Source organism: Ceratina calcarata, unplaced genomic scaffold (assembly GCF_001652005.2).
Source record: "Ceratina calcarata isolate Rehan_Ccalc_2016 unplaced genomic scaffold, ASM165200v1 scaffold115.2, whole genome shotgun sequence".
NCBI lineage: Eukaryota > Metazoa > Arthropoda > Insecta > Hymenoptera > Apidae > Ceratina > Ceratina calcarata.
The window spans coordinates 537,983-559,472 of NW_017132446.1; the positions used below are offsets into that span (position 1 = coordinate 537,983).

A 21,490-nucleotide genomic window follows, 5' to 3' on the forward strand; every position below is an offset into this window, starting at 1 on the left:
AAGAGCAACCCTTGGCAACACACGGATATCCTAGTCTCACTTTGTAGTTCCACTTAACCCCTGACCCTGAAGATCGCCCGAGAGAGAACGGAGGAAAGGATCCCAGAACGACCCTCGTTCCCTTTCTCCCTACGGTCCATAAAACCCTGTCGAAGTAGCTGTAGAAGATGGCTGAGGCTGGTGTGTTGTGCCCGGTATGGTAGCAGGTGAGAGGCTGGCGCAACCTCCGCCCCCGGAGAATTGCACGATCAGGGAAGAGAGCTGGACTACGGTCAGGGTGAGCTGCGCCGAGAGCGAGTACATCGACCCGCGCACCGCCACCTACGTCCTGCAGGTCTTCGACGCTGACACCAGGCATCTGTTGGCCTCCGCGACTAGCACGACGCCTAGCAAGCTCGAGATCACCAATCTGCCTGCGGAGAGGAGCGACTCCGGGCTGGTGCTCTCGCTGAGGATCATAACGAAGCACGCGACCAGCGACGCCACGATTCTTCACAGCCCGCATTTAGTTCAGGAGGGTAAGACACAGGAGCACCAACGATTCCCAGGTAGGGGCCAGCTAGTGTTCGATTTCGAGTCAGCGTGCGCCATCCGCGGGCTAATTTTTCATCGCAACTACGAGCCCGGAACGCGCTCGTACACGTGTCTGCCCGCTTCATCCCCGTTGCTCCTCTCCTCACCGAGCAAGGAACATACTTCTGTTTATCTTCATTTATTTTTCTGTTCCGTTCAGGGTGAATCAGTCACTGATCAAACGTGGATCGTTTTAGAAGAACATTTGTTATAATCGTGATCGTCTTTGAAACCAAGCATTTTTATTTCATACAGAACGCACCGGAATATTCCAACAAAGTATCTCGACAATTCTTATAATACAATACAAATTCATGACAGCAAGGATACTTGCGTGTTCTTCATAAGAATTGAAAGCAAAATTTGCATTCATATGACACGTTTTACTCCAAATGGTCTCACCAACGTTTTCCATTTATTCCAAAGCACTCTGCGAGTCGTGGATCAAATCATGGAACATCCCTTATCAGATCCTGTCCAATGCTCGTACGAAGTTCACGAGGCAGACAGCTTTTCTCAACTTTACGTTATCGTTTCTATACATTGGCCTGTACTCTTTTAGTGTAATGGGCCAATCAACTCTCGACAGGGACAGCTTCCGTCAGAAGCGTCGAATCTGATTCAGAGCTAACTGGCGAACTAAATGTTCGACTCCGAGTTAGTGGCTCTACCCTCTGAACTGTTCCCAAATTGAAATCCGATCAGAATTGTGTTCGTGCTACCTAGTTAGCCTTCTGGTTTGAGCGTTGCGCATCATCGATATCGAGATTCGACCCGTCGATCTCTCCACAGTTGCCTAACAGACTTTCTTCCACACGTCGCCTCTCGTATCCTAAAAATCGTTTAAGCGACAGAAATCCAAAATTTGTAGGTTCGACAGTTCCGTCGTATATAAATTTCTATCGTTAAACACGAATTAAGTTTCTTTGCACGAGGTGCGACCATCGAAGAGAATTAAAAATAGTAACGTACTGCACGACAGAGAGATTGTTAACCCAGACAGAAATTCAGATCTACGTAGCCACCGCTGCCAGTTAAATCAGCGATCAGCGACATTGAATTGGCAATCGGCGGCAGCATCACAGTATCAAATTATGCTGTCAAACGCGGACCGATAGCTAATCCGGAATTCACGATGACCCAACCTAATCCAGACTTAATCCGGGATCATGTAGAGATCGGTCGGGGCCGCCGTTTTAATCATTAAATCATTGGATCATCTCGGGTAAATCCGACTGAAAATCTGATCCAAAATTAACGTTTACCCGCGGACGTTCCAAATTAACCGAACCGAATTCGGGTACAGCGTAAACACGGAATAAACATCGTTGTACAACGTCGAGGAGGTCGTCGAGTTTCACCGACGGTCAAAGCTGACTGAGAATCGGTGATGTAGTGCGATGTAAAACTAATCCCGGCGCCGACCGACGCGACTGACCGAATGGAATTCAATTTTGCAGCTAAACCCTTGAATCACCTTATCGGGTCCTTTCGATCGACGGGAATACAATTCGAGAGATTAATCTACCTTCCTGTTCGATTTTGATCAACGTCGCGCTATTTGACATTAGAACGAACAGATAGAATAAATTTGCCTCTGCAATAGTATTGTTGTATTTATAGACTCCCTTCGTATTTTCATTTTCCTCTTTTATCTTACTGATGCCTCTCGAATACTTTTGACCCTTTAATCAAATTAATTCCATTAAACTCTTGGATCATCTCGCAGATCACGAATAATACTTTAACATAATTATTATTGAATGGCCGCGTTAATCGTTAGAGCGTTCCATAAACGGGGCACAGAAGCTGATTATAAAACCGTGGTCTCTCCCACGCGCGAATATGGAAATGGACGGCCCCCTCGTGAATTCGTGGTGAAAGGTCCTAGCGTATACATCCTGTAAACGGTTAGTACGTACACAGGAGAGAAGTCGGGGAAACTCCTGGCTCCAAGGGACACCACTAAGACAACCGTTTGTACGTGCGAACCAGCCGGAGAACGTTCAACCGAAATTGGTCTGCGGCTATACCCAGTCCTCCTTGTCACAGGGAAAAGAGACAGGGCCGCGTGGTTAGCTGAAGCCGGGAGCTGGGACAGAGAAAGAGAAATGACAGCTCGATAAACGCGGTTCTTGCGCTAGTTCCATAAACCGCTTGATTAGAATAGGGAATGATTTTCGAATACGGTTTTGATTATTTTGATAGAATTACCCTACCTTCGATATGATTTCATATTGCTTCATTAAGACCAATTATAAAATAGTTTGTTAATTGCTTGTAAATGTAATAATAATTGTCAGCTTTTAGTCGGGCTTAAGAAGCTTTAGAATTAACAATTATTTTCGATCTGTATAAAAGTAATGGTTTTATAAAGTATTTGAAAAAACTTGGGAAAAAGAGTTTAATATAAATTCTCTGTCACGTTTAGATTATTGCGAATTAAGAGTATTTTCAACGAAGCGGAACTGGATTCCGACGGAATATAAAATCGCTTTCGAGTTAACTGGATTCCATCTTGGGAAGCGTCAAACCTCGTCCGCGCTCGAATCCGTGCAGACGGCCGGTGCCTCCTGCGTTTAATATCAACTTAGAATCGCGGACGCAGAACAAGAGGTCTACTCGTTTAGAGGAGTTCGTGAATTTAAGTGGATTTTGATTAATCTCGAACTTGAATGCCAGGCCGTAGTTCTCTGGACAGTGCATCTGAATCCCAGATTCATTGCTGGCATGGCGTAACGATAATTCACGATCTCTGCAAACGCGTCGTCCGTTCCGGGGATAATCGTGTTTTAATGGGAAAAACCGTGCTAAGCCTCTTTAAATTCGCCTGATCGTTAAATTAAGAGGTAATATCTTCTAAATTGCGAATTTTATAGACAAATGAAGTAAATACTCGAATAGTAAAATGAAATTATGAAATGCGGTTTAACATTGCAATGATGAAACCTTCGACCTTATGCAATTTTTAATGAGAACGTAAAATATTCGTATTAAGTAATTTACAGAACATAATCTTAACACATGTTCTGTCGTCTCTCGTTAATTACCAAAAAAAGAAAACTCGATTTCGCTTCGTCTGATTTTAACGATTCGTGGCAAATGTTAACGCGGTTATTAGCGCTTCGGTTCCGGAATAATCTGAATCGGCTAATTGGCGGTCAGACGTCCACTTATATACATGGATCAGCTCTATCAACCGAGAACGAGCCACGTGGCAGAGACGCGAGCAGGAACGGACGTGGCAACGTTACATCGGCGCGGTAATATAATCGATTAATCCGAAATTAGCCGGTTCGGTTAATCCGCGCGAGACAGTTGGCATCGAAACGAAATCGACATTTCCGATCGGCCTGATTAACGTCATTATGCCACGATGCATCGCGTAACACCGGGAACCGATAGCGGAACTATTATTTGGTTGTATTTTAAAGCGTGTGAAAATGAAAAAAAAAATACAATTAAGTACAAAAAAACATTGAAACAATCGCGAGACGACAAAACTGTAAATTAAGCAAGTGCGAAAATCTCTTTGATTAATGATTTTCCAATAATTCCGATTTCTAATGATTTGAAAAACTCGCCAATCTTCGCCGTTGTCCCTCGATCGAAACACGGGTCATAGTTTCATTCGGATCGGTGGTCGGGATTGTCGTTCGCGAGTTTTCAAAAAGTAGCGACAAGAGAAAAGGATTGAAGGGGAAGTGGCTTTACGATCGCGCTGAGGTACACCGTATCGGGACCCGGTACATTTTTACGAGCCGCCTTTTACGACCGTGTCACGGTGCCCCGTCTCTTTCTTCCCTCCGGTAATACCCGGCCTTTTCGGCCGCGCGGCAACGCGACGTGGAAACTCGGTGGAAATCTGTGCACGCTTTTAGAACGTCATCATTTATTTGACGCGTTTCGTTCATTCATTTGCCGTGGCAGCGGGTACGCTGAATGGTCCATTTTCGTCTTTCCACCCTATTGTCTACGAAATTGTTGTTGTTGTTCTCGAGGTGAAATGGTTTCCACGCGGAAACGGGAGCAGCTTTTTCTGAGGGACACTTCGTGAGTGCTTTTTTTCGGCCTCGGAGACGTTCTACCAAAGAGGTTTCAAAGTACGTTCCCTTCCGTCCGCTCTTATCTGCGGGAATTGTCGCGTAATTTGTCCCTTTATCATTCTATACACCACGGGATTCAATTATTCAGAGCGCGTCGAATAAAAAGGACGAACAGTATTGAGTACATATGACTAATTGAACATATAATGATTATTATTTATTAATACAATTCGAGCAACTGTTCCAGTTTCCTTTAAAATTTTTGAAACGATGAATAATTTCGACCGGAAAGAAGCCTCGGAGTATCATTCCTCCGGGCAATAATTCTCCGCGGGTATTTCCTCGATAAATTCCCGTAGAAATTCTCCGTTTTGTTCGCGGACGAATAGAGTGGAAAGGTTAACGCGCGGTGCGACGTAGAACGAATGGAAAAAGTTTAGGGCTCACGGTGACTCGTGGATGAGAACACAGTAGAGGAACACGTGTCCGATATAGGAACGCACATACGTGTAACGAGATATTCTTCTGCTTGCAACGTGACGCGCTTTCGCTTCTGATCGTAGATCTGTGTTTCACCTGTCCCGCTGTAGACACATTTTCATTGCATGCGAATAGTGGAGAAGCCTTAGCTACGTTAACGTAGCGTACGAATGCAGTATGGAACGTGCCTAGATGACGCACAGCTTCTTTTTACACCTCGAACGTAAAGTTATTAAAAGGCTTTGACGAAACTGATGTGTAATTGATTGACGCGGTTCACAAAACCAAAGGGGGATTAAAGTGTAAATTCATAAACGATTGAAGTACGATTCTCTTTCACAGCTTTGAATGTTCAATCTTAATGAACTATTATTTTAAATTAAAAAGAGTTAACAAATAATATTATAATGCAAACGAGTCAACGCTTTTACGTTTGACAGATTATTTAATTTCAACGTGCAGTAAATCCTGTGAACTGCAGTAAAATCGTGGCCGCGTGCAGAATTGAAAAATGTACGTGCGAAAGTCATATCACACGTCGTATCCTCGACAAACTATTAAACGTGTCGCAGGTGTGAAATATTTGTACGATAACGTCCTGAGAATCTAGCCTCTCGATAGTTGCCCTTAACAACAGTCGTTCAATTAACTTTGGTCGCAACAGGAAACGACAATCGCGCGAGTCCAAACGATAATATTTCATTTACATAATTGTCGATGGTCGAATAGGAGACGTATTCGAGCATAGTTAATCAGCCACGGCGCTCGTTTATTATCAGATATTAATCCATTATTAGCTGGGACGCCGAGCGAGAACGTAAATCAACCCGGCGGCCGAAATTGCGCGAGCGAATAAATCACAATCGCGCCCGAACGTTGCTTGAATTTCTTACGTCGACGCATATGCTTCCGAACCGTGTAGCGATATTTTAACATTTCTTTAGTCAAACAAAATTTACGTGAACTTAAGAAGATTGAGATGTTTATCGTTTAAAATTGAAAGAAAAAATTTGCATTTTGAACAGACGAAAACGTATCTTAAAAATTCTAAGGATTCTAACATCTCGTATTCCGATTCATTAACCAGACGTAACACTGATCGGCGTAATCGATTTTCTTGCGTTTCTCACTGAAGCGTGTCTATTCCACTTGCGCCGTCCGGTATGACCCTCCATTGAGTCCATCTACTTGAAGGATCTTGTTCTTCTGGTCTGACTATAATCAGGTTCATTCTACTAGCCTCGCGAAACAATAGCTTTGTATCACTTCACTCCATCTGGTCTACATCATATAGAAATGATCGGCCAATTCTTAATCACGATCACATCTTCTAACAAGATTCATATCATGGGACGTATATCTCCTTTTCTTCTGCTGTTTCAACTCCTATGACCTAATTGCACTTAAAACGATTTCTTAAAAGGTTTTCTGAGGGTACTAATAATTTATTGTTCTATCACCGAAATTCCATGGATATCATTACATAATCATACATAAGCAACACTGAAACTCGTATCCACAACAATCGCGATTATCATTTTATTTTCTACCGAATATCCGTAGCCACGAGAATTATATCCCAAAATCCAATCCTGTAACCGATGAACTCCCGCAAGGAGATAAGGCAAGCAGGAAAACTGAGGATACTTAACCGGATTTCCAGCATTGACACCGGTGATGTTGTCGCTGTCCGGACCACTGCTGGGAGCGGTGGTCGGAGCAACGGCGGGACTTCTACTGGTGATCTTCGTGATAGTCCTGGCAGTGAGATTACGGTATCGACCGAGGCCTCAGGAGGACAAGGACTCTCACGACGACGGCGGCATGGCAAACCTAGCCGCGTCCGGCACCGGCAGTTCCTCTCCACGTGATAAATCGTCGACCCTGCCTCTCAACTCGGACAGCATCGAGAGCTTCGAGAAGGACCCAGACATAATTCCTCACGCTAATGGTAGGTAATTTAATGAGCATTCCACGCGTTAGCCCACGGCTGCTGGCCAAGACGTTGATGAAATCGATTCTTCGGTTAAAATTGATTTTCTTAAACAGAGACAAGTGAAGCCCTTAAAAATGCATTAATTAGTTTATACAATTAAGCTATTAAAAATTAATAAAGCATAGGTTTAATATTTTCTAAAATAAAAGAGAAAATTAAATCGGGTAATTAGAGTTGAATGAATACGTCGCTGATAAATCTTTTCTGAACAAGATACAATGTAATGGGAGAATCGAATACATTTTATAGAAGCTGATATCACGGGTAAAAGAAATTGCGGCAATTAGCTCGTTACGAACAGAAATATGGCTCTCTTTAAAGACTTCCGTTTTTCTTTGCTCCTTAAATGCTTTACGTAAGAGTTTTTAGATATCTTTGTAGCGAACATTGTTGGAATGAAGGAAACGTGTAAATATAATGGAATTCTATCGAAATTTTATTATTAAAAAAGAACTAGTTGATTGGGCAGTTATCGGTCATTTAGTGAAAAAGGTTCGTTGCTTTAAACATTATTTGTAATTATGTTTCCGCAGAAAATTCCTATGCTGAACTGTGCAAAGGCACTTCACCGCGCTATGTGTTACATCAGCCACGAACAGATGCAAGCACTTTTACAAACAACGTAAGTGTAAATTACATTAATATAATTTACATTTTATTAGAATCTTCAATTTGAACGGTCGACGAAGAATAAAGAATGCTTGCTTATTCTATCTCAAATAATGATTTGTATAATCGTTAACGATTTACCCGTACGATATTCCAGGGATCAGAGTTAACGTACGCCGAACTGTCGCTCGGCGGCCGACGAATACCTCCTAATTGTTATCAGCCGGTACAGGTATCCAATATTCAGCGGCCTCAACTGCTTCCCATGTCGACTCTGACGCGTAGGCAGCTAATCCAGGAACCGACGATTTACGCGCAAGTCGCCAGTCATTCTAAGCCGATTTATGTGCCGCCCCCACATCCGTACATGAATCGCGGCGAAGAGACCACAGCGGAAACTCCATTAATTGGACACGACAATAAGGTGACAATTAGTTCGATTTATTTATAGGGACTACGTTTGTTGTTCCAACTAGCTATTCCATTCCGTTCAAACACTAATTATTTTTTTATATAAATGCTATTGAAAAGATTGAAATATCACATATTTGTTAACAACTTGAGTTTTTTTATTAATAGAATCTATTGAACAATTTGAATCCTTTTGTTCGCAGATTACTACGATCAGTCAATCAGGCAGCTCCATATGGCGCACGGACACGCCACCGTCTTCTAATGCACCAACGACATGATTCTAAAGTCCGGTCTCGATCGACGCAACGTTTCGCTCTTAATACACGTTTCTCGATACACCCGCTAGAATGAAGAAAGGAGTAAAACTGTTTAATAAAAAAGAAGAAGGAACAATCGAAGAGACTATTACACGGGCGTTTCCCGTAGCTCGCTTGTGAGGAGCGACGTGGCCGACCGTGTTATCGTTAAACTTTCTCGTACAAGTGTTACAGAAAGTTCTCATTGAAGCGTGAACGATGAAAGTAATTTGAAAAGAATCCACACGCAGAAGTATAGTGCGACTATAATATGTATCATAAATGCTTTACGAATAATTTGTGTTATTATTGTAAAACAAGGAATGATAATCTCTTCTGAGTATCGAAACATGATTTAGAACAAAATTTCTGTTAATGAAATCCAGAACATAATGGCATAATTTTCCTGATCCGTGAAAGTAATCCAATCGGCGAGTCCTTTTCAGCCGTCCGTAAGTGAAAACAGATGCACATAAAAACGAAAACGAAAAGGACTCGAAGCACTGGCAGATTTCTTGTCATTCTCATTTATTCAATTTGGTAATACGAGAACGCAGTTCGATTTCGTTTGTAAGTGTTAACACATGTTGTCGTTCGCGATATAACCAGGAAGTACAATCAATGACGGCGAATCTCTAATAATTGTTTCTCTCCTTCGTTCAGTATTACATGTATGTATATTTCGCAGAATATAGCTCGTAGGGATACGATAGACTTATAACGACGATGATATATGTATATATAGATATATGTACGCATACAGGGTGTTCCGTTTGAATTTATATATATTATTAACCGAATTCGTTATTAGCAAAAGTATATTTCACTGTTTGTTACGAGGCGGACATCCTAAAATATGTACAAATCTTGAGGCAAAAACATGTCTTAGACATTTTCAGAAGAATTTCGGTTCTTTATAAACAGCTTGATTATCTGTATATTTCTGAATTGTTCATCCTGTATACGTGTACGATATTGTATAATTAAGCGTGCGTCGAAACTTGAAGGCATCGCGCGATGTTTGTTTTTCCGCAACTTAATTACATACTTATATATTGTTGGACATGAATGATGCGAGAAATTTCCATGTACAGATTTGAGGATGCGGTGTTATTATAACGATGTTACGTAATCAAGGATAGAATTTAAAAAAGAGAAGAATAAAAAAGGATGAGAAAAAAATTTGAAAAATTTTCTAAGTGATAAAAATATACGCGTCTGTTGATTATAATTATTAGACTCGTTCTGTATCGTTCGATCGTTACTCATTTTTCGAGCTTTAACCGTCCTTAAATGAGAGTGGGTGGTTCTTTTCCCCTTATAAATGGTAGGTATAGAATTGTCCTCTAAAACGCGTATTAATTTTTATTCAAAACGTTTGGTACTAATATCTTTATCTAGAATTTAGAACGTTTTAGTTATAGAGAATTTTATCTAGTAAGGTGATCGTATTCTTACTGAAAATGAAAACAAGACGGAAGATTATAAAATTTTTCGTAATATTCATTAGTGTCGTTAGGATTTTATTACAGAAACTCTATCGCAGCCAAAGTACCCAGTTTTTAGTACTAACGTTTGCATTTCGCTAGAAGATATCATTAAGAGCTTTAATTTTCTAATAATATTTCCAACTATGTTTTTTCTTATTCTAATTATATAGGATGCGTATTACTTTCCATCTGGCCTCGTACTGATTTTATAAAAATATGAAATTATCTCCAAGATGGTCTATCTTTATTTTATATTTATTATCGTAGTTATAGTCTTTTAACATGAAAAGGTGTAATTGTTATAAACAAACACGAGAGGTATGATCACCCTACGTTATAGACAAGTTACCGATGAAGGGTCGCACGTTTGAAGAAAGGGAACGACGAAGAGATAAGTGTTCAGAAGACTTAGAATTTAGAATAAGGCGAAAAAGACGAAGATAATGAAATGTGCAAAGTTTATAATTACGTATAAATATAATACGTGCCATATATTAATTGTAACGTCAGAAATCGTTACGCATCGAAATGAATTTGAAGTTGTTGTATAGCCGGATAGTCTTATGCGTGATTGTACATACGTCCGCGGACGTTAATTCTTTATTGTATATTATGGTAGTACCTTGAGCTTCGCATTTCTTTCTCTTTTAAGATTCGACTTCGTTTCGAATCTCACTGTAGAATTTTGTTATAATTTCGGTGAACAACGCGTAATTTAGCATTCCATTATTTATGTCCGGATACAGCCGTAATTTAATTCAAGCTCGACGATTCGAATCTAAGGGAGATAAACGAGAGCTCGTTCGAGCTGGAAAGTCGGAAATCCTGTTTCTTTCAAAGCTCGCGCTTCTCGTAAACGATTAATGATAAAGTAGCGTCATTTTAGTCAACGACAATTTTATATCTACACTTACTTATGTCGTTAATATCAGATTAAACGTTTCTTCCATTCGATCGATTCTGAATTATCTCATAAGCTCGACTCACAATACATACGAATTTTATACCGTTTTTATATAAATCCAGTAATAATGTGACCGGAAATGTTTACGGTGCGGTCAGATTTACGGACGTTATACGGTTACATGTGCTGGAATATTTAATCAGAATCGAATGAAACTGCAAATCCTTTGTTATTCATCAAGTAAATATAATATTTTAACTATTATCTCGTCTATTCATTAAAAATATAATTTTGCACAAATAAATTCAATGTTTTATCTGGACGTAAAGTGTTCTTCAGAATTTCGATGAAGAACTTGCTGGTTTCATTCGAGCCTGGGTTTAATATTCGGCTCCACGTTTAACCATCTTCTGAAAATAGTGTGTGAATAAATAATGTGAAATAATAACGAAGTGCCGCTGTCGAGGACTCGAAGACACCAGTGGCAAAGCTTGGACGCTCTTCCGAAACGAGAATCGAGGAGCGGTTCGATTTCCCTGACCGATGACGGAACGAACCGTTCAACAGGCGAAATTTTCTTAATAAACACGAATTGATCAGGGTTTTCGAATAGACGCGCGTAAAAAATGCAAATTTACACTTTCGAATATTCTTTAAAGATAATTAACGAAGCGCGCACGGGAGATGTAGAAATAATGTGGAAACGTAATGAGGAGGAGGAGATAACATAAAAGGGAATAATTTAATAAAGAGTGACGGAGGAAAGAAATGTAAAACAAGAAAGGAGAAGCGATAGGAAAGGTGATGCGGAGAAATATTCAGTATTTTGTCAAAAATTCATATTACCAGTGTAATAAAAGACTTTGATATATTGTTAGTATGCGTTGTAGGTATTACGGAATGAATTTAAATATAAATATACACGATATACATGAGCATACGCATCTATAAACGTGTGTATTGTAATAAGGAATAATTAAGGTCTTATAATTTTAAATGACTTTTAATATAGGTTTACTTGTGTAAAATAAGAAAAAAATAATTGTGCTCAATAAATTTCAATAAATAACGATTTTGCCTATGCCAATAACAATTATTATTGTAATTATTTTTGTATAGAGACGTAAGATGATGTTATCTGGATATTATGAATATAATAGTGATCACATCGTATGTGTAATAAAAGTATTTAACATTGCATACTACATGTTCATAATATTTTGCTCCAATTAATGGAGCAGTAATGGGTACCTCATTAATTTGTATCGTTAACGTATACGGTTTTCGAGATATTTAAGGAAAAACGAAATTTTTTTTACCGGCATCAGTCAAGTGCAGATATCCATGGTATCGCCTGCTAAAGGAGAGTGGAATCGAACTAACATGCTGGCGGAAGAGGTACGTAGGGGACCATGTTGGGGGAAGCATCGTACGCTTTTCTGGCAGTGGCAAACTGGCAAGTGCAGGCAAGTGGCATGAGCGGCGTGAGCTGCATGAGGATTTTCATTTTATCTCTGTTAAAGTGTTCCGTTTCGAATTAAGGATTAAAATGAATGTATTCGTGAGAGAAGCGTTGCGTTTCAAATTAATCACGACATGTCATCGACTTTTACATACCGAAACTAAATGCCAACCGGAGTGGCTGAAACCAGTCGGATACGAAACGAATATTATGATTTATAACCCTTGCAAAGTGCCATTGATTTTGAAAAATAAAAATATATTGACTTGGTATGCATGTGGTCCGACTGTGTACGATTCGGCACATATTGGCCATGCAATGTAAGCCTCTTCTTCAGACTGTTCATCTTTTCTTTCTAATTATACATCCCTCAGAAAACTCTTCTGTTTTACTTGACAGAACTAATGTGCATTCAGACATTATCAGAAGGATACTAACAAACCATTTTGACATAAACACTGTAATGGCAATGAGCATAACTGACATTGACGAGAAAATAATAAAACGCTCGAGAGAGTTGAAACAAGATTGTAAGGATTTAGCAAAATATTATGAGAATGAATTCCTCGAAGATATGAAGATGTTAAATGTGCTTCAGCCTCATTTATACTGCAGAGTTACTAGTTACATACCACAAATTGTTCAGTTCATAAAGAATATTATAGACAAAGGCAATGCATATGTTTCCAAAGGTGGTAAAAAGATTTATATAAACATAGGAATTACCTTTCGATTTTAATTATTAAAATTGATTTCATGTATAGGATCTGTATATTTCGATACATGTAAGTACGGAATGTATGGTAAATTAACAAATCCATCATCAGTTGAGAAAAGTCATCCATACAAAAAATCTCCAATGGACTTCTGCCTTTGGAGAGCACATAAAGAGAATGAACCATTCTGGGAATCTCCATGGGGCCGTGGAAGGCCAGGATGGCATATAGAATGTAGTACAATTGCTAGGTGATATTTCTTGCTATGGAGAAACTGAATATATCTCAAGTTGCAATATGTAATATATTAAAATTTTTGAATTAGCGCAGTTTTTGGAAGTTGCATAGATATTCATAGTGGAGGAGTGGATCTTATTTTTCCGCATCACGAAAACGAGGAAGCGCAATCATGTTCTTACCATGAAGTGAAACAATGGGTAAACTATTGGCTGCACTGTGGGCACTTGTTTTTAGATGAAGAAAAGATGTCGAAAAGTCTTAAAAATACGATTAGTATAAGAGAATTCCTTGAAAAGTACACGGCAAACCATTTTAGAATCCTCTGTCTAATTTCCCATTATAGAACAGGTATGTTCTGAATAATTTCTATAAATAACATTAAATAGTATACGCTTATTTGAAAATGATAGCATTTGCTAGGACTCAAGTTCTCCGATGCTGTTATGAATAATGCAACGGGTACATTAAACAAGATCGAACACTTCATGAACGACTGTGATAATTATATTGCTGGAAGATGGAGTTTGGGCAATGTGGATGAAGTTAAATTACTTCAAGTTGGTTCATTATTGAATTTTATTACTTCACATAAGTTTAATCATTCTTTATTACGAATAAACATTGTATTTCAGTGTTTAGAAGAGACGAAAAGTACTGTCAATACCGCGTTAGCAGACGATTTTAACACTCCACAGGCCATGAGGTCATTGCTGAAGCTAATCGATGTAGGAAACAGTATGTTACATGATTCTCAGGTGAATTTGGATTTAATCATTCCTCAATATTTCATTTAATATTGACAAATCTAAAGTATATTTTATTTAATATAGAAGAGCGCGAGTACTTCTATACCTGCCGTAGCTGCAGTATTAAATTATGTGTCAACGACATTTTCAAATTTTGGTGTCTCAAATTCAACAAATGCAGCCGATCACATGATAAACAGTATCGTCGAAAGTTTTGTCAAATTCCGACGTACTGTTCGTACCAGAGCTATAGAACAAGATGTGAAAGATAAAGCGTTGTTCAACGCATGCGACCAAGCACGAACAGACCTCTTAACTTGCGGAGTAACAATCAAGGTATATAATTTTATGTCAGTTAGTTCAATTACTAGGCTGTGCGCTTTACGTCATCTTGTTTCCAGGATTACAAAACTGAGACCATTTGGAGTATAAAAAAATACTAAAATCAACAAATGCTTTTATACTGTAAATAAATGATTTTTAATAAAAATAAGTTTTTGAATTAATCAGCCGAATCAGTAGTAGTCCTTGCTTTTTTTGGACTGCTGTCATTACTGTCAACGTTTTTCCTCTTTGTTCCAGCTTTTTTCTCTGCCATTGTCTTTTTCAATCCCTTCATCTTCCTCGTTTGTATTCTGTTAAGCTTCTGTGCTCCAACATGTATGCGACCGAAGGTGCTTCCAAGATTATCCACAGACATATTCTTCTTCTTCTTAACCTGTGATGGGACATCGGGCACATACAAAAAATAAACTAATGCCAATAGTAAATTTCATTTTCATATAACGAAAGTATATTACTTTAAGTTCTTTCGGTTTCTTGCAAGCTTGTTTAAATAGATCTTCAGAAGCAAGTTTTGTACGCCTACAAATCAAATCTGCCCTTGGTCCTATTTCCTCTAATTCAATTCTTGGTATCCTCGAGTCAGACTTCTTCAATAGTATCCTAAACAACATTATATTAAATAACGTTTGAAGTAACATTCAAAGAAAACTGATAATCAGAGGACGTACTTATAACTACGTAGAAGTATCTTATTTTCAACAGCAGTGAAACTTAAAACGTGTTCCAGACCCTGGAGTCTGATCTTCTCGACAGGTTCCCTTTGGAACATGTCCACAAGCAAATTTTTAATTCTACTGAATTCATGATTATTATCAAAAAGTTCTCCATTGAAAACTAATAATGGTTTCAGCCCTTCTGAAATTTTCGGAACTTTAAAATCCCGTAGATCTTTATAATTCTCTATGCCGAATTCTACCATGTCTAGTAATGTGTGTTCGTACATTCTTCCCATTACTAGATTATGTGGCCGTTTTTTATTGTGCAGAGCCATCATGAAGAGCGGAGCATTATATTTCACAGCGAACTTTTCGATAGGCGTTACATCCTCAAATGGCAATATATCATTTTTCTTTTGCATCATCTGTGCATCCGGCTTTTTTAAATGGTACTGAAAATTAAAAATTTTTTATAAATAAATGTACAGTATCGTATATTTAAGTTTACTAGTAAGACTTACCAAATTCTTCATAAAATCCACTACTATCTGCGATGTGTTTTTACCTTTAAAACATAAAGTTTGTTTCGCCTCTTCGATTAATTTCGCTTCCTTTTTTAATATCGCACGTTTACCCCTATGGGTAGTAGGTTTCCTGTAATAAAATTTACATAATCCCATAAACAATTTTAACGTATTTCTTGAAACAAAAACTGAAAATACTGTCTATCAAATCATAACCATAATCAATCATTTTAAAGATCTGTTAAAAGTACTTACACGACTCTGCTTATTACAGTCATTGTAGTTACAGGATTTCGAAATTATCTTTCTCAATATATAAGAAATATTAATATTTCCGTATTTTTACTGTTTAAAACATGTCACCAGAACACGTGTTTTCGTAAACTACACACAGGCACAGCCACAAGCCACAAGCCACAAATACAATCAAGAATACGGAACATGGAAAGGGAAATATGTGTAACAGTTTTCTTCATTAAAATTGAATGATGTCTCATTACTAAAAATAATACGCCGCTGCATGATTTATTAAATACATTGTGTAATAATAAAAATGTCTGATATTAAATTAGCTCGATTCTATATAGCTGATCTTTGGTTTATGGTATACTTATTGGATACAAATACCGCATGCGTAAAATGAAATCGCGATCCAACGCAGCAGACGACGTGTTCCCCGGTGCAATGAAATGTTTAAAAAGTTCACCTATGCTGGAGAGCTTGTCATGATTAAAACGCGAGATACTACGATTTTTCTCGGCACGTTCCATGCGTAGGAGAAGATCATGGATCATTTAATCATCCTGGTGGCTTTGGTACATTTATTGTACTGCCCATTCACAAAAGTGGAGGAAAGTTTCAACCTGCAGGCTATGCACGACATCTTATACCACGGTTTTAATCTGTCCGAGGTAATTATACAATATTTATTAAAGAAGTATCGTAGAAAAACGCGAATGCTCTTAGACCGAACAATTAAAGGAAAGTTACGAGAGGATATTTATCCTCCTTGACAGGTTGCTGATACACAATCAAACGGATTATTACGCAAAAATTTAGATATTATATTTAGATGCAGATGCATGTATTTATAAACGTACGATCAGCTGATGTATACTTGGTTCTCGTACGATTTAAAAGTTTCCTATTATAACATTTTCTTCAGCGATCATTTTCCTCATAATACATATTACAAGAATTCGAAAAACTGTTCACGTTAATAGCACGTATATAGTACGATGATATTGATACGAACATGATTCAGTGATGAAGTAGCTATGTTTATGCACAATCGCCTTTTAGTATAATAGAGAAATATACTAACATATTCTTGTTCTGTGGTAGTACGATCACCATGAATTTCCCGGAGTTGTGCCACGATCATTCGTGGGACCAGTTATAATATCTGGCTTGGCGTCACCTCTAATAGCAACCATTAATTACTTGCAACTTAATAAATTTTTTGCTCAATACGTTGGTAAGTTGATTAATAGACCTCACTGGCATTATTCTGCTTAACATTTTATTAATATCGACACAGAAGTAATGAAACCAATTTTTTCTGAATCGTGTAATTAATACTTTGTTCTTTTTTCAGTAAGAGCCACGTTAGGCTTGCTAGTAATAGGTAGCTTAAAATTGTACAGAGATGCTTTACAATCCGTCTTTGGTTTGCAATTCACAAAATGGTTTGTCGCAATCACTGTAACACAGTATCATTTCATGTATTACTTAAGTCGTCCATTGCCAAATATAATGGTAATGCCATTAGGTAATTTGAAACAAGTATGGTCGCAAGTATTTTAATCATTTCTACCATGGAAGTTACTGATAGGTAATTATTCTTGTATTGTAGTACTACTGGCTTTATATGGGTGGTTGAAACAGAGTCATATATTATTTATTTGGTCGTCTGCAGCAGCAATAATAATATTCAGAGCAGAACTCGCCATGCTACTTGGATTATTTCTTTTGTACGATATAGCCAACAAGAAACTGACCATACCAAGGTATTTACATATTATATTGTGGACCGTTGATTCCTAGTACGGCTGTAACATTGCATTCAGAAGTGATTAGAATCATCAAGGGACCTTCTGCAAAACTGCACTGATTTGTAAGCTTCGTTTGCTTATAAAACTTATTAACCTAATGAAACCCTACTCAATATTAACTAAATAAAACGTATTTATCCATCGTTTAATAAATCATAGTGAGACATGTGCTGTAGTTGAAAGTAGAAAGCAGAATTAAAGTTAATGTTCATATAACAATGAGATGCATTTATCACATTAATATGTTGATGGAATAAAATAGTTTTATAAGAATGATCATTTTCTAGGCTTCTAAAAATCGCGATTCCAGCTGGCATAGTTTTTCTAACGCTGACGATCGCAGTGGATTCTGTATTTTGGAAAAGACCGTTATGGCCAGAAGGAGAAGTGTTTTACTTTAACACAGTCCTCAATAAGAGCAGCGAATGGGGTGTATCCTTTATAACATTTATTGTTATTCCGAATTTATTCAATGTGATACGTTTATTGAACTTAACATCGAAACAGACATCGCCGTTCTTCTGGTACTTCTATTCAGCTCTTCCCCGTGGACTAGCCTTCTCTTATTTCTTAATACCTTTAGGTATGTTATGGGACTCTCGAGTCAGAGCTTTGACTGTTCCCGGTATCGTGTTTGTAGCATTATTTTCGTTCTTGCCACACAAAGAATTGAGATTTATTGTATACGTCTTTCCGCTACTGAATATCAGCGCTGCAGCTGTTTGCCATAGAATGTGAGTAGCCTCAGTTTAATTATATTTAGTTCTTGAATATTTGAGTATATTGTACATTGATTTCTCTTCTAAATTAGATGGGAGAATAGAGCAAAAAATCCGTTCCATGGATTTTTGGCATTGATCATTTTAGGACACCTAGTTCTGAATGCTATATTTTCTATGTTTCTCTTATGCGTCGCTGGTTCTAACTATCCTGGTGGTTTGGCTATTGCTAAATTACACAGGCTCGAAAAAGATTCGATGGAGCCAGTATACGTGCATATTGACGTTCTGACTGCACAAACAGGAGTTTCAAGGTTTACGCAGACAAATAATTCTTGGATGTAAGTTACACGAAACTGTTTTAGAATAGAGAAGCTATTTATATGATACTATAATATTATCGATCATCTTTTTTAGTTATTCGAAACAGGAAAATTTGTCTATCGATAGTCCTGAAATGCTTCAATTTACGCATCTCTTAATGGAAGCTAAAAGCAAGTACTCGCCTAATATAAAACCATATCTTAAAACACATGACATTTTAGATTCCGTGGACGGTTTTTCTCACATAGCAATAAATTACAATATATTACCGCCAATAAGAATAAAAACTAGACCCATTATATTCATTATGAAAAGAAAGCCTAATGTAAAATATGATTTCAATAAAGCAAGGTCTCAGATCCATTTCAAACAATCAAATGACGTAACAAGGGAAATAAGAAGTAAAGACATCTTAAACGACACTGTAAAAGATATGGAACCAATATTAGACGAGATTATGGAGTCTCTAGAGCAATTTGAAAAACCGGTGAATATCAATGAGGCAAATGTAGCAAATATTGAAGTTCAACGAACGATCGAATTAGATAATATAAAACTTAATGCTTCTAAAAATATTGATACGTCGACTGTCGAATCTAATAATTTAGCTGAGAAAAATCTGCTTCATTTAGAATTAGTAAGTAAAGAAGAAGAATTAAGAGATTTATCAAAATTAGAAGAGAATTTTATGACTGAAAGCAATGTTAACACGCAGTCCAGTATCGAAAATGATTCTGACATTAGTGATAAAGAACTGTTCATTAAGAAAGAGGAAGATAAAATAGTTGATGTAGCTAAAGAGCCATTAAGAACTGATAATGTTCAACAGGAAAGTAGTACTTTAAAAGAAGTTGTTAAAAAAATTATTCAAGAAAAAATAGGAGCAGTAAAACTTAAGAAAGACGCATTAAACGAGAAAGCATTGCCAGAAGTTTCAAAAAAAGTTAATGCTAAAGTAAAGAGAATAATTCCAATAAAGATCGAATCTCCACAGAAAATAAAAATTATAACGAAACAAGTCTTGAAGGAGAAACCTCCAGTGGTTGAAGAATTAAAAGAAGAACCTTTAGTGATGGTAGAATTAAAAGAGAAACCTTCAGTGGTTCAAGACTTAAACGAAAAATCATCAATAGAGACCTTAGAAAAACCTGTAGTAGTCCAAGAAAAAATTCGTGAACAAAAACCAATCAATGTAAAAGAAAGTATCAGAAATATAATCAATCAATTTAAGGAATTTGAGAAAGATTTTATATACGAAGATTCGGAAATAAGTAGGAAGGATGCGGATGTTGAATATGACGAGGAATCTATAGAAAGGAAGAAAGAAGTCGCAGAAAAATTACCAGACACTATAGCAGAAACTAAAGACACAAAGACAATCAGAGATGCCAAAGAAAGTTTAAGGGATATAATAAATCAATTTAAGCAAATAAAGAGTGAATTAACTTCAGAAGAAGATGACCAATTTGAAATGATCGAAGAGACGTATATGGAGCGACCTATCGCAGAGACGTTAATGCAGTTTAGCGACGCTTTAAAAAGTTTAATACAGCGAAGGAAAATAAATAAGTCATTTACGGCAAGCACTTTGGAAAATGAAAAAGGTATACCGAGAGTACAAAGACCTCAGAAAGAAACTATGAGAAATTCTAAAATTCCAAAAGATTCTTCAATATATCCGAAAACACAAAATTATGCAAACGATAAAAACGTCCCATCGAATGCTCAAAAATCTATTAATAGCGTTTCGAGTGATGCAGCAAGCGACTATGCTTCCCAAGAAGCAGACGATATAATAATAAATTACGAAGACAGTTTAAACGATTAAACGTTAGAAATAGCCTTGCTCTTTTAAGCTTTTCGATGGTACAATTATATAATTATAGTAATATGTAAATACGTTGTTCTGTGATAACAAAAATGTACATCTTAATTAATGCTCATGCATTACCAACACGGAAAAACCGAAATTAATTTTTCCTGTGTTTCTATTAATCAATATCGGAGAGCATTGAAATGAAATGGAAAAGCATTTGTTTAATATATAGTATCACGAAGGTGCCACAATCATAGTGTACTTATGTAAAAAGAAAGGAAAAAATTTTAATAGTAGATTTACGTGTATAATTTTATTTTAATTTATATAGCAATCGCTTCACGTATTATGAAACTATTGATATAATTTTTTATATCTTTAAATGTTCAGATATTATACCAATCTACATATTATTTAGTATAAAAATATTTATTGATGCATGTTTAAAACGATGGACACAATTTTATTATTCTCCCTTGACTATATATCTCATTCTCACAGGCCACCTTTAAATACTATCGTCCCTTTGTACCCTTGCATTTAGGTTCTGCTTTCCTACACTTTCTCTGGTTTTTGTGTTCTAGTAATATTATTTAATCTTGTATAAAGTAGTTAGATGTATTTTTTAATTTGTATCATAGAAACGAAAGGGCATTCATTTCCATATTGGTATTTGCAGAGCATTCAAGTGCCTTGAAATCTCTCTTCCAAAATCTACATATTGTAAAACATTTTTAAAAAAAAGATATGTATACATGTGTAACATTCTCTGTACTAATATTTTACAAGTAAAGATAGTTTAATACGAAAAATTGTCAATTCATTCCTAACGATGCTGTTTTAATAATCAACATTCAAAAACGTCAAATTGCAGTTTATCAAGAGTCTTTATTTACAATTAATTAATTGTATTGGATTCCTTCTTGATATTCGTGATATTCATGGTATGCACCCAAATTTATCGCATAACGCTTTCAATTTTTTCATGTTCAGCAAGAAATTTAATGCAGTGAATCCTACTGTTATCCAAAGGCATAATTTATCTCTCATGCCACATTTTAAATATACCGGAAGATTATC

General features: G+C 37.1%; 4 protein-coding genes across 9 annotated transcripts in view; 3 read left to right on the forward strand and 1 right to left on the reverse strand.

The window, feature by feature from the left end:
* Window positions 1-11,898, forward strand: part of LOC108623744 (nephrin) — a 336,074-nt gene extending 324,176 nt beyond the window's left edge. For 3 of the 6 annotated variants that reach the window (XM_018022496.2, XM_018022487.2, XM_026812574.1), the window contains 5 exons: window positions 204-548; window positions 6,763-7,050; window positions 7,629-7,717; window positions 7,862-8,128; window positions 8,319-11,898. In XM_018022496.2, coding sequence (XP_017877985.1) covers window positions 204-548; window positions 6,763-7,050; window positions 7,629-7,717; window positions 7,862-8,128; window positions 8,319-8,396 — 1,067 coding nt within the window. In that variant the 3' untranslated portion in view covers window positions 8,397-11,898. The remainder of the gene's footprint in view (window positions 1-203; window positions 549-6,762; window positions 7,051-7,628; window positions 7,718-7,861; window positions 8,129-8,318) is intronic. The other 3 variants (XM_018022515.2, XM_018022506.2, XM_018022525.2) reach the window with 3 other exon arrangements.
* A 339-nt stretch (window positions 11,899-12,237) lies between these two features.
* Window positions 12,238-14,462, forward strand: CysRS-m (cysteine--tRNA ligase-like protein, mitochondrial). The gene is made up of 8 exons (XM_018022878.2): window positions 12,238-12,590; window positions 12,670-12,965; window positions 13,035-13,236; window positions 13,312-13,574; window positions 13,647-13,783; window positions 13,859-13,981; window positions 14,057-14,308; window positions 14,374-14,462. Exons 1-8 carry the CDS (start codon window positions 12,358-12,360, stop codon window positions 14,413-14,415), a joined length of 1,548 nt encoding a protein of 515 aa, XP_017878367.1. The 5' UTR covers window positions 12,238-12,357; the 3' UTR covers window positions 14,416-14,462.
* Window positions 14,434-16,073, reverse strand: Non3 (Ribosome production factor 2-like protein Non3). Its single transcript, XM_018022887.2, has 5 exons — window positions 15,753-16,073; window positions 15,495-15,627; window positions 14,986-15,425; window positions 14,773-14,917; window positions 14,434-14,690 (listed from the first exon to the last, which is right to left on the reverse strand). The coding sequence occupies exons 1-5, from the start codon at window positions 15,773-15,775 to the stop codon at window positions 14,475-14,477; spliced, it is 957 nt and encodes a 318-aa protein (XP_017878376.1). The 5' UTR covers window positions 15,776-16,073; the 3' UTR covers window positions 14,434-14,474.
* Window positions 16,074-16,150: 77 nt separating this feature from the next.
* Window positions 16,151-21,180, forward strand: Alg12 (Alg12 alpha-1,6-mannosyltransferase). Its single transcript, XM_018022863.2, has 8 exons — window positions 16,151-16,408; window positions 16,842-16,974; window positions 17,095-17,268; window positions 17,353-17,506; window positions 17,839-17,983; window positions 18,059-18,285; window positions 18,363-18,611; window positions 18,688-21,180. Exons 1-8 carry the CDS (start codon window positions 16,283-16,285, stop codon window positions 20,420-20,422), a joined length of 2,943 nt encoding a protein of 980 aa, XP_017878352.1. The 5' UTR covers window positions 16,151-16,282; the 3' UTR covers window positions 20,423-21,180.
* Window positions 21,181-21,490: the final 310 nt, after the last annotated feature.

Bases quoted from the DNA above. Each gene is read 5' to 3' on its own strand.
- CysRS-m (XM_018022878.2), top strand. From the start codon at position 12,358: ATGAATGTATTCGTGAGAGAAGCGTTGCGTTTCAAATTAATCACGACA. The intron at 13,237-13,311 runs GTGATATTTCTT...TTTTTGAATTAG, and splicing joins GAATGTAGTACAATTGCTAG to CGCAGTTTTTGGAAGTTGCA. The intron at 13,784-13,858 runs GTTGGTTCATTA...ATTGTATTTCAG, and splicing joins ATGAAGTTAAATTACTTCAA to TGTTTAGAAGAGACGAAAAG.
- Non3 (XM_018022887.2), bottom strand. From the start codon at position 15,775: ATGACTGTAATAAGCAGAGTCGT. The intron at 15,628-15,752 runs GTAAGTACTTTT...ATTTTATTACAG, and splicing joins ACTGTAATAAGCAGAGTCGT to GAAACCTACTACCCATAGGG. The intron at 14,691-14,772 runs GTAATATACTTT...GTCCCATCACAG, and splicing joins AGAAACCGAAAGAACTTAAA to GTTAAGAAGAAGAAGAATAT.
- Alg12 (XM_018022863.2), top strand. From the start codon at position 16,283: ATGGATCATTTAATCATCCTGGTGGCTTTGGTACATTTATTGTACTGC. The intron at 18,286-18,362 runs GTGAGTAGCCTC...CTTCTAAATTAG, and splicing joins GCAGCTGTTTGCCATAGAAT to ATGGGAGAATAGAGCAAAAA. The intron at 18,612-18,687 runs GTAAGTTACACG...CATCTTTTTTAG, and splicing joins CAGACAAATAATTCTTGGAT to TTATTCGAAACAGGAAAATT.